The sequence below is a fragment of the Eublepharis macularius genome, chromosome 11 (assembly GCF_028583425.1).
Source record: "Eublepharis macularius isolate TG4126 chromosome 11, MPM_Emac_v1.0, whole genome shotgun sequence".
Taxonomy (NCBI): domain Eukaryota; kingdom Metazoa; phylum Chordata; class Lepidosauria; order Squamata; family Eublepharidae; genus Eublepharis; species Eublepharis macularius.
The window spans coordinates 31,372,170-31,384,958 of NC_072800.1; the positions used below are offsets into that span (position 1 = coordinate 31,372,170).

General features: G+C 40.1%; 1 protein-coding gene across 2 annotated transcripts in view; it reads left to right on the forward strand.

Annotated features, from left to right (window-relative positions):
* The window catches only part of GLB1 (galactosidase beta 1), a 44,435-nt gene extending 33,929 nt beyond the window's left edge, over positions 1–10,506 (forward strand). Inside the window, exons 15-16 of one of the 2 annotated variants that reach the window (XM_054991238.1) lie at positions 2,448–2,666; positions 7,546–10,506. In XM_054991238.1, coding sequence (XP_054847213.1) covers positions 2,448–2,666; positions 7,546–7,812 — 486 coding nt within the window. In that variant the 3' untranslated portion in view covers positions 7,813–10,506. Of the gene's footprint in view, positions 1–2,447; positions 2,667–7,545 lie in introns of those variants that run through there. The other variant, XM_054991239.1, reaches the window with a different exon arrangement.
* Positions 10,507–12,789: the final 2,283 nt, after the last annotated feature.

Sequence of the window (12,789 nt, forward strand, 5' to 3'; positions counted from 1 at the left end):
AATAATGTGACACTATTTTAATGAACATTTGCAATACAGAAGAGGCAATAGATCATTATCAGGCTGTAGTGCAATATCAGCTTCCAAAAACAGTATCCCTTCGGCCATCTTGCCGTTTCCTCTTCTCATTCCCTTCCAGGCAATCAGGACAAAAACTGCCAGCTCCTTTCCCTTTTTTTCTTCCACAGTAAAAAGGGTTAGAAATCAAACGTCTCTTTTTTGTTGTATTGTCGAAGGCTTTCACAGCCGGAGAACGATGGTTGTTGTGGGTTTTCCGGGCTGTATTGCCGTGGTCTTGGCATTGTAGTTCCTGACGTCTCTTTTTTCTTTTTTTTAAATGAAGAAGAGATGAAATTTGAAATATAAATAGCTAAATGGTGATAGATTATTATTAGAGCTGTAATACAGTAAGCAATTACTGGTTTTTAAAAAGCCAGCAAATGACCAGGAAGGGAAAAAAAGTTAGGAAACTTAATGGCACACATGAAAGGAATGGTGCCGGTGTGGAGTGGGACCTTTGTAGCTGGAAATTGAGCACCATTCCTTCTACAGGACATGTATAGGACTGTATTCCTTCCAAAAACATTAGAGCATTGAAAGAGAGCATATCGGGGGGGGGGGGGGCGGAAATCTGGAAAGGGGACAATTAGAGTGCAATATTGTGTGTATGCTACCTCCAAAAGTGCTCCAGTTTGGAAACCAAGGTAAAGAAAAAAACCTCTATGTTGAAGCATATGAGTCCTGTTGCCCCAGGAATCTACTTTCCTGTGGATGAAGATGGCTGCTAGGGAGAGAAGAAAGATAGGAAGATCTGCCGTGTAGAGCCCCTATGGACTCAGTTTGCAGAATTACATTGCATTCATGACTGCCGATATGCTTTGCCAGAGATAGCTGAATAGGAGGAGAAAACTGCATGGAGAGGAAGGCCCCAGCTGCAGCTGCCTAGTTGCGCGGAGAAAAGGGCTTGTGTGAGTCTGGGGGGCACAAAACTCCCATTGAGCTTCAAAGTCCTCATTTTATCATTCAAGAACACAAGAACTTTGTAACATGTAAAGAGGCCCTTTAACATTCTGAGAGCTATCCAGATACCTCTAGAAACTCTCAAGCAAAGCATGAAAGCAATAGTTGTCCCTTGTTCATTATTCCCCGTAGTCTGGGATCCTGGATCTGACCTGTCATCGCTCATTGTCTTTGACAGGCATATCCTCTGTGAATTTTGGAGATCTTTTCTAAAGTCATTTAAGATAGTGTTCACCACATCTTGTGGCTTCTTATGTAACTCTGAAGAGCTACTTCCATATGAATATCATTCTTGAATCTGTTACCAGTCACTGTGTGTCTTTGAGTTCTTCATGTGTTTTGAGAATGAGAGAACTCTCCTTCCACTCATTCATAATTTAGACTTCCGTATCATCCCTTTCCCTCTAAATTAAAAGGCTCATTCTTTTACTCTAGGATCTTCTAGGTTCTTCACTGAATGGATGCCCAGAGCAGAGCACGTTATTCCAAATGTGGCTGCACTGCAGGCTTACATAGCATGACATTATACTTCCTATTCTTTTGCTGCTGGCAGAGACAAATATTCGTGAAATGAAATGAACTAAAATGATGTTTTCTGTTTCTATTCTACAAATTAAATGTTGAGAAAAATGTGGGGACTTAACATTCATTCTTCCCTCTCAGTGTTCTTACAGAGGTCTTAATTACATATTATGGATATGTCACTACGTTGGGTTATGGATGTGTTTTAGGATCTTCTCAGGCACGTGGGGGCCTAATTTAGATCATGATCACAACACACGCAGAGACAGAGCTTAGAACTCCTCTCTCCACCACACACACTGCTGTTTTCTTGACCGGAAACCATCTTGAGGAGGTGCCATTTGCCCTGTTGGGTACTACTTGTATACTGATATAGCTACTTGTCAGTTTCACAGCAGAGCAAATAGCAGTTCTGTCAGGATGTTTCAGGTTGGGAAAACGGACAGGAGGAAGAGTAAAGTCTAAACTGTTTCTCTTTGTGCGCTGCTGTCCCAAATTAAGAAGCATGGAGCTCCTAAACCACATCTGTGATCCAACCCAGGGATGTACCTGAGGAAAATGTAACCTGCACTTTGGCCCTTGGTGAGATCCAGAAGATGTAGAATTAATGAAAGAAAATAAGATTTTCCTCAAATAATTTATCATGACATTCTTTTTATGGGAATTATATTACAATAATAGAAGTTTACCCCAGCATGGTATGAAAGGAATTAGAACTGGTTTGAAAATGGGTGAAAGACTTTACCTACCACTTCTTAAAATTAGTCATTGAACTGGACAGTTAAAAATGCTAATGAACTAAAACTTTTAATGGTTTTTAAAAATGTTTTTTTTTCCTGCTTAAAGGTTAGACTTTTACTGTTGACTTTCTGTCAGATTTATATGTATTTTAAATCTATTTGCAGGGCCTGGTTTCAAATATAACTCTTGGTGGGGAGATACTCACTGACTGGGAGATGTATCCATTGGATATTGACAACGTAGTCAGCCAGGGCCTTCGTAATGAAACTGGGAATACATCAAGCAATGAGGGACCTACTTTTTATACTGGCAGTTTTTCCATTCCTAGCGGAATACCAGATTTACCTCAAGACACCTACGTCCAGTTTCCTGGGTGGACAAAGGTAACTTCATGAAAATCTACTGAAAACAGTTTCTGACTTGTCAGAGGCAGCGTATGAAGTTGTTGAATTAGAGTCCATTGACCGTTATCTTAACATGGATTGGATCTGGCTACCTGGCAATGCTGTTTACTAAGTTTCCCAGCACTCACCAAGTACACTGTAGAGTCTGTAAAGAACTTTCAAACAATCTGTAGGCTGACAATCTAGTAAGGACAGGTTTTACAGTCGGTAGCAAGTCCCAGGTTCAGTCCCCAGCATCTCCAGGTAGTAGGTGATGTGAAAGACCTCTGCCATAAACCCTGGAGAGCCACTGCCAGTCTGAGTAGACAATACAATACTGGCCTTGATGGACCAATGGTCTGAGCCACTATAAAGCAGTTTCATATGTTTTATGTGTCCACTCAACATATCTGATGAATATGAATTAGGATCTAGTCTACAAAGATAATGCCCTAATACATTTGTTAGAATTTCTGCCAGCAAGGCTTTTTTGTGGCTTGCTGCATCAGCTTAACATAACCACTCTTCTGAGACAAATACTTACTCTATCTGATTGCTGAGATTTATGGTAATTGCATTTATTTTAAAATAATTTATTGGGTTAAATTACAGAAAAGTGGTATATACATCAGCTATGCCACAAGTATGCGGCTAACACATTAACAGGATTAGCTAAGGGATAGTAGCAGTTACTACATGACTTTTGTCTAGGCAGATCTCATGATCCCCCAAAATACAGTGCAATCCTATGCAGAGTTACTCCGGTCTAATTCCACTGAAATTAATGGGCTTAGACTGGAGTAACTCTGTATAGGATTGCACTGATAGTCTTTTTGGGTGGTCAACGAGGACCTCTCCTTCCTTTTTTTACCAGCAGAAAAACTGGTTGGATCTAGCCTGATGTTCTTGTCCAATATCATTTCTCTTAAGAGGTTTTGGGACTGTTTGGTTATATTAATCTCTTTGCTTATATTCACCTGTTTGGTATGTGTGTATTTGGTACGCTGCATAGCCAGGCTTCAATGCAAAATCAACATGTATGGCGATGTCCTCTTGAGTAGTTTGTGTTTATGATATACTACATAATCATCTTCTGTACACAAAACAAAATTGTAGCAGAGGAAACTGCTTGTGGAAAACTTACAAGCTGTTGTTATCGTATGGTTGGTTTCCTCTCAAAGCATTTGAAACATGCAAACTTACAATAACACTTTGAATCAGAGTGCTACTCTGACTAATTATCGTGTCCGATCTCAATTTACTACGTAAAGACCATATGTAACTCTTTATACCCTTAGATTTGGGGGGAGGCTCTATTCTGTGCTGCTGTGCCTGCCCCCCAATTTAATGGAGAGGACTGTAAGGGCATAAGGCCAGATTTCTCCACAGCAGCAATAACACTATGGTGCGTCAGGGCTGCTCTGCTGCGCTTTTGAAGCTGGGTGTCACCAGGTAAAAACCTGGCACTTCTATACAATTTTGTTTTTTCAAGCTCCTTTGAGTGCTATGGGAGAATGCAGCATATAACTATTCAATACTTCGCTCTTGAAATTATTTTAGTCTTGAATACTACGAGAATTACTGTTACAGTAACACAGAGTAAAGTTAATTTACTTATTGGCTGGTTGTTCTTATCATCAATATACCTAATTCTCAACATGGCCAAATATATGTATACTTAAATCCAGAGACTGGAGCCATGAACAAACAAGACAGATATTTCTGCAAAGCTGGAAAAGCCCCAGTTTTTTTTAGAAAAAACATGAGAACTTATTTAAAAATTACATCGGGGGTTAAAACGTCCCAAAATAACCGAAGCAGCACTATAGCTTTAAGAAACAAATGCCATCAGTGATTGTTAGTAGGAAACTGCAACAGAATTGCCAGTGCCAATTGAATCCTTGATTTCTGTCAGTAAAAGGCAGGGGAAGGGCAGAGCTCTTTCTAGGCCTGTTTTGGCTTTTGAGGGATGACTTATAGTGGCCAAGCCTGGAAGCAACCTCTGGGTGACTTGATACCATGCAAGTTCCATGACTCTTCCAGGCCCAGCAGCTTGTTACTGTTCAACATCAGCCACCCCACAAAAAGCACAGTGGTGTAGCAGTTAGCATTTCAGACCGTGATCTGGGAGACCCAGGTTTGAATCCCAGTTTGGTGTAGTGGTTAAGAGCGTGGGACTCTAATCTGGAGAACCGGGTTTGATTTCCCACTCCTCCACTTGAAGCCAGCTGGGTGACCTTGTATCAGTCACAGCTTCTAGGAGCTTTCTCAGCCCCACACACCTCACAGGGTGATTATTGTTGTGGGGATAATTTGTAAACCGTTCTGAGTGGGTGTTAAGTCATCATGAAGGGCAGTATATAAATCAAATGTTGTTGTTGTTATTAACTCGGCCATGGAAATTCTTTGGGTGACCTTGGGCCAATCACACATTCTTAGCCTAACCTACCTCACAAGGTGGTTATAAGGATAAAATGGAGGAAAGGGGAATGATGCAGGCTGCTTTGGGTCCCTTTTGTGAAGAAAAATGGAGTATAAATTATGCAAATAATATAGCTGAATATGGGGGCAGATAAAAAGTAAGTTGGTGGGTGGGTGGGATGGAGAAAAGGAAGCAGGGAAAGGTGAGGCTATAGGGGTTGTCAGGAGGAAAGAAAGAGGAAATAATGGCAGAGGAGGAATACAGGGTAAAATGAGTTGCCTTCGTAAGTCCCTGCAAGTTCCACACCATGCAACTAGGCACAGCATGGTGGTTGGCACCATTCAACTGGGCCCAGTGCAACTGTTTTTCCTGCCAGCGGGAGAGAAGCAGGGAAAACTGAAGACAAGGGGGCAGATAAAAGGTAGGTTGGCTGGTGGGGAGTAGGAAAGAAGGAGCAGGAAAAAGGGAAATTCTATTGAGACTTTCAGGAGTGGAAAGAGAAAATAGTGGAGGAGAGAAAAAAATAAGATAACCCCTCACAAGTCCTTGTGGGCCTCCTGCTTGTTATTAGCTAATTAATAATCAGAGTAAACTTTTTACTACAGAGGTCTTCCTGAACCTCCAACAGAAGCAGAAAAATTGGGTGTATTTTTTTAACTTCAGCTTTGGCAAAGTAAGCCACAACAGCAGATGATTTTTGATAAGGGTGCTTCTGAGGTTGAAGCATATTTATCACCTTCTGGAAAGAGGAAGGAAGATACCTTCGTCCAGAGCAGTATGTCTAAAATAAGAGTTCAAGAGGTGTAGCCACGTTAGTCTGTTGCAGCAAAATAAAACAGAAGTCTAGCAGCTCCTTAAAGACTTAACATAATTTGCTCCAGCATAAGCTTTGTGAGTCAGATGCATGGAATGTATATCTTTAGCCGTTATTTCTGCTTAGTCACAAATGGGTAGATGTGGGGAGAAGTTACAATCAGAGGCCTATTTGAAACACTCACCAGTCAAAGAGAAATCAGTCCATACTGGGAGTTGGGATGCTACTTCTAATAGTAGAGAAAGGGCAGAGTAGGATAATCATAAGATCTAATCAAGCAAAGTACAGGACAAGGAGTAATAATGAACATGTGTGATGGATGTACCATGTAGTTTCTTTCAGGGATAGTCCCACATGGAACACATTACAGTAATCCAATCTGATGCACACACTTTTGGGTTTTCCCTAACATCATGAGGCTTGAATATGTTCGACTAGATTGCATCAGTCCTGTTTTGGTTTCAGTTCATAGAATCCATGATCTGACTGGGTTGTGGGGAGAGCACAGAGAAAATGTTGTGTTCTGTAGCTTTTTCCCCCTGTACCCTAAATTTCAGACTTTAGTGTCAAACCTGTTGTTGGATCAGTCACTGAAACAATAACAAGAGGACCAAGATCCACTCCTGTAGCTGATACAGTTTTCCCGAAAGAGAGAGAGAGAGAGTGTTTTTAAATGTGTCTGGAAACTGAAGAGGCTGCAAGTATCTGCAAATACCGATGTGATTATTGTGACATCACTGGACTATTCCAGCAGCTACTGCTAAGTGAAGTTAGTGCCTAGGTAGAGGAGTGCGTGGCAGCGGTGCTGAGATGCAGCATTGCCCCCCTTCCTAAGAGTAGATGGCAGCAAGTATTTGCTGCTTGCTTCTCCACTCAGCTCTCCACAGCAGGAAGAGCTACGCCTTGTGTGCATGCATGTGTATCTGAGAGCACCTGCACTGCTGCCAGTGGCGGCACATAGCTCCCTGTTTCCCTGCTTTTGGGAGCAGAAGGGAAGAAGCTGTTTGCTGTTGTTTGGAGCCAGTTTGCTCCCGCTTTGGTCTGGCCTAGCCCCTTGCCCTCAAGTTTTGATGGGTGGGGATGGCTATTCTTGGGCATTGTTACCCTTCACTCTTTCACCTGGGCAAAGGGACAGAAGTGGCCACTGTGAATGAGCAACTGTGCTGCTTCTTGCCCATTTACTGTGGACACTGATGCCTCACAGCTATGGTGGGCGGGAGGGGGGGAGCAGTGGAGTCATCTGAAACCCTCACAGCTGCCTGTAGCCAGCCATTATGCCAGGGAGATTTGATTCCTCCACTTTTCTACTTTTGGCCTGACCTTTGCGATGGTGCAAATGATAAGTTCCCTGCTGATATCCATCAAGTCAGTGGTTAAAGTTCCATTGTCAGACTTGAAACACGAGATGGAATGGACAAAGCTGTTCTGTTCATTTTTTTTTTTTTTACAAATGTATATAACTTAGTTAAAATAACAGATGCTATACTCTGATCAAGGACATGCAGGTTTTTTTTTAAAAAAACCTGAATTTTGGTTTAATTTATTAATGTTCAGTTAATAAATTCCATATTTGTTTTGATATCAAGCAAAATTCTGTGTTGGGCTTGCCAAGAGGGCATTTCTCATGGTGTGTTTCTTTGCAGGGACAAATTTGGATCAACAGCTTTAATTTAGGACGCTACTGGCCAGCACGTGGACCTCAAGTGACACTATTTGTACCAAGCAACATTCTTGTTTCATCCTTTCCAAACAACGTTACTGTTCTGGAGTTGGAGAGTTCTCCTTGTGGCACCCAGAAATGTTTAATAGAGTTTGTTGATCGACCCAATATCAATGCAAGCTTTCACTATGAAAGTGATTCTCAGAAGCTGTTTAGTAGAGATTTAGGGCTGGACCTGGACTATGTATGATGCTTCTTGAATGCTGCTTCTAACTTCCCCTCATATGTTACAGAACTCCTTATTTCCTTCCTTCTCAAGTGTGGGAGGACAAATCAGTGTTTTTTTCTTTTTAAAAAAATAGGAATAATTTAACTGTGGAAACTTTCTCAAACCAGAGAATAGTATCAGAGGCAGTACAAGCAGTACAGTCCTTTCTGTATGTGTGTGTGTGTGTGAGGTTGACTTGTGCCTTTTATAGTCAGCAACAAATTCTTGGTTTGCAATAACTTTGAATTGATGCCCTCTTACTCCTGCCCCTATAGCTTTTGCCTAGAATGTCCAGAACAATGAGAGTACAAGATACCGATATAGGAAATAAATTAATAACAGTAGTTTAGTGGAAGAGGCTAATGGCTAGATAATTTTTTGCTTGAGAAAATGAAACAAGTTACGATTTTAACTAGTGTGAAAATGGCCATGTTGTCTGCTTTTGGAAAGAACAGAGTATTTTTTTTCCAAAAAACACACTAACTACTGGTATTTTACAATGTTTTGTGTTTTGTTGGATAAACTTTCAGCATTTACTCAGATTTTGGGGTCAGGCCGTTAACTTCTGCCACAAAGACCCTTTTCACACAGCCTTTGTAACCCATTTTGACTGCTGGTTGCTGGTGTATTTTTTGTGCCATTTCAGACAACCAGTTTGGCTGCTGGTTGCTAACAAATTTTTTATCCCTTTTCAGATAAAGCCGTATGGCTCTTGATTGCGATGTGAAGTAGATCCATTTTTTAAAAACTATTTCCCCCATTCTCAGGTTTTCAGTGCGCTTCCCATTCACTGCAGAGTAGTGTTTGAAATGTCCTTTGCACGTCCAACAATGCCACCTTTTTATTTTCCTGCCCAATTCCAGTGCATTTTTTGAATGTTTATAGATTAGCACTGTAGTGTTGAAACGACAGGTGTTGCAGATTTTCTGAATACTTAGCTTTCATTTTTAAAAAAATAGTAATTCTGTAGCCTCTTCCTTTGCAAGATGTGCTCTTTCCCTTATATCTCTGCAGTGGTAGGGGCTAGAGACTTACTTTCTTTTTAAAAAATGAGATATAGAAATTCATAGAACCTGTTACACCTATCATTACAATATTATACTGATACTTTTTCTTTTTTAAAAAAAATGCAAAAGCCTCATGGTGGCCCAGAGAAGATGGGTAGCCTAGCCACTTCCGAAAACAGAAAAAATGCAGTGTTTGAAATGGCCACAGTGGTTCACACACAGTTCATAAACGGATGTAAATACTGTTTGAAACTGCCACCCCCCACCACATCACTTTACTTGAAGTTGGGGCTGCAATGGACAACAACTGGGTTAAAAAGGAAATATGAAAGGGCCCTAAAACCTTGATCCCTTTTCTAAAATTACAAATCTGATAGAGTACTGGGTTTAGGACTTTTTGGTTCAGGATATGCACATCTAAAATTTTAATATTTATTTTAGTTTTTTTTAACTTTATAGTACATATGTTTGAGAATACAAACCCAGCAAGCAAACAAAATGACCAATGTAGCCTATCGCCACATTTTGCCCAGTGAAACTTGTCTGATTATCCATCCAGTTCACAATATTGTAAAATTCATTGTTTTTAGAATATGCAAGTGACTTATATCTTATCTGTATAGTACGCATTATAATTGAGGATGACTTCTGAAATTCTCTTCCCATTACTGAGCAGAGCTCCTCTGTGTCTTTATGATGACACAAAATATATCAAGTTACTGCCAAAAATTACGCCATATGCCAGCCACCACATCAGTGAAAGATTCAGTTCACGTATGTTCACAGCTTTTTTGAAGATATGGAAAGACTTGCCATCGCATTGTTGTAATGCGAAAGGTGTGAGCTTCAGCAGACAGGTTTGTGTGGTCAAAATATCCATGCACTGGTCTGGAGGGTAGGGCAACTGCCCAGAAAATCAGCGGCTTTAATGGTCTGGAATAGTAGCACTCAAAATCAGACTTGCAAACTTGGCCAATTGCTAGAAGTTATTTAAATTCCTTCTTGGCACCCCTTTCAGAATATATTAGGATTATTTATGCAGAGAAAATACCCGTGATTCTTCCTCTTGCGGCTCTGTGCACCAGTGAGGTCCAGGAAGAGAAAAAGGAAGCAAGGTGCAATGGGAGAATCGTTTATTGAAAATTATAGATCCCATTGTGTTTAGCTAGTAGCTTCTTTAGGGGATCTAGCAACACAAAATTAAAATCTCTCTGGGGTTAAATGGGAGTCTGGACCTCCTACCTCTAACCTAACTATAAATCACACTGAGCTCTGGCCAGTCTCTCCATTTGATCAAAGTGGGAGTTTGAATAAGTTGCTGGTTAACAGGTATGATATATCATCTTCACTGCTTTTTTAGAGAGTTTCTTAACTGTTAAACCTATGGTTCTTTTTTTACTCTGTATATAAATATTTTAATAATTCATATTCAGTGCCTTGTTTCAAAAATTGCTCTTATACCTTGTATTTAATAACAATTTCAGTTCCACATTGATTAAACTATATGGCTCCCTATATCATGATCATGATACTATTTAGAGGGGTTCTAATAACTATGTAATTTGGTTTTACATTTTTTTTAAAAATGTGATTATTTCTTTTAATTTTGTTGACTAGGCTACTAGTGAAATGTGTTGGGATCCTGATCAGTAAACAATTCTTCCATTGCCTCTTTCTTCTTTTTTCTCTTCCTGTGCAACAGCACCATAAGCTCTGCTCCTTGGTTAAGTCATTGTGGGTAATTTCATTTTCAGCCAGTATTTTAAAGGATCTTACAGTATGCTGTATGCTTTTCATCCTTCCCTCTTTTCTTTCCTGTTTATCCATGTACAGTATACAACAATGGTTCAGGGAAAGCTGGGTTTTTTTCATTTTGACCAATGACTGATTTGCACATGCACATACATTATGTGTTGACTTAAGTTCTTAATTTTACACACAAACTGTTATGGTTTGGGGAGGGAGGGAGGAGCTCAGGGCGGCTGCCATGGAGTTTGGTTCATTTTAGCCTGACTCCAACCCTTTGACATAGGCTGAAATAAAGAGTTGCCCAAAAATCATCTATTGAGCTTTATAGCTAAGAAGCTCTTGCCACTTTACTCAGGGGGCTGAGCTGAGCTCACTGTTCAGCCAGTGTTTGTAATGGTTAAAGCTGTCATCAAACATTCAGGGCCAGCAGGAAATACAAGTTTCCTACAATTCTTTGGTGCATGTCCTCTATTGTATCCAGAGTCTGCTGTGTAAAGTGTGAGATGACTGTGATTACAGGCTTGAACAAATTTCACACCGAAACCACTACACCACACTGAGCCTTGCAATGTGTAATTTGCAACTGAACATAAAGAAAGTGTTGTCTGAGGTGGTATGAAATCTCAGCCTGTGGTGTTTGCTCTGAGATGCTTCCCCCCCCCTAACATGCAAGTTAGCGCATTGATTTAATGATGTGCATATATAGATACGAAACTATCCATGTGGAGGCTCATCATGATATTTATGAATATTTTCACTAATCTGCACTGGTCCTGATTAATTAAATCTAATATGATGTATAAGATCATAGGTTTGAATAACATTTACAGCTGAAGAATTTGGCCCAGCGATAATCAGAATATAACCACACGAGTCTAAGATAAACTATAAAGATCTAATGAATACTGAGGTTTAGGAAGAGATGTTGCTAAGGAAGTTGTTCTGATTAAGATGTATATAGTGAATAGTCTTGCTACAGAGGTTTAAAATTTTGCACAGGATGATTTTGAATTCTTCCTAATTTTGTGCATTGTTTCTGTGCCAGATAATATGAAATTACATGATAATCATTGTTACAGGGCAGAGTGACTCAGATACTGTTGCCATCATGGAAATTGCCTTTCTTCTACAAAATATTTTTAATAGGTAGCTGCTTTGGAAAAGCTGTATAATGGAAGTCCTGGAAAAGAAACAAAAGCACAGTTGTTCTAGTAAAAGTGTTTTTATGGAATTTCTAGTCTTACAGATTGAATTTATTCAATAGATATAGTGGGTTTTAGGTCAGTGATGTGTTTCTTAGCAGTTTTTAATTTTGCACGCACGCACACACACCAAAAGAAAACGAGCAATGCAGGCTGCGATCCTACCAACACCTGGGAATGTTCCATTAAACTCAATTGTACTTAGGTAAAGGTAGTCCCCTGTGCAAGCACCAAGTCATTACTGACCCATGGGGGGATGTCGCATCACGACATTTTTCTTAGCAGACTTTTTACGGGGTGGTTTGCCATTGCCTTCCCTAGTCATCTACACTTTACCCCCAGGAAACTGGGTACTCACTTTACCAACCTCAGAAGGCCTTGAGTTCTGCCACTCTACAGGCAGCTTAGTAACCCTGGTTTCTGGCTATAGCCTTGCTTCACCTTCTTCAGCGATAATAGCAGTAGCAGATGTTGAACTTGCCAATTCTATAAACTGCTGCCACCCACTCAGGCATACTGTATTTGCATACCCAGAACATTTCATTTACCCATTGTGATATTTTAATACAGGTGTGGGTCCATCATAACCTCATCTGACTTTCTCTGAAAGCAAATTTATAAACAGGGCATTGATCTAGTTTAGCATTAAACAGAACCCTGTGGGAGGCACAAATCTCTCCCAAGCGTATTTCAATTCATGCTTTCAAAAGATGAATTTACCCTTTGTTGTACTATCAGTTTGTTCTGAGAAAGAAAAAAAAAAGGTCAATCAAATATAGACAGAATTTACTGCCAAAAGGACAACACACAAGGTTACAGGTTATTCTGCTGGTTTATTCTTCCCTTTCCTGCGTGGTCTTGTCAACATGACAGAGAGTTAATAGTAGAATTTGGTTTTCTAAATAATGCTGCAATCCTAAGAACACTTTTCTGGAAGTAATCTCTGTTGACTAAAATAGGGGCATACTTCTTAGTAGGCCTGCTTAATGTTGCTCCCTCTG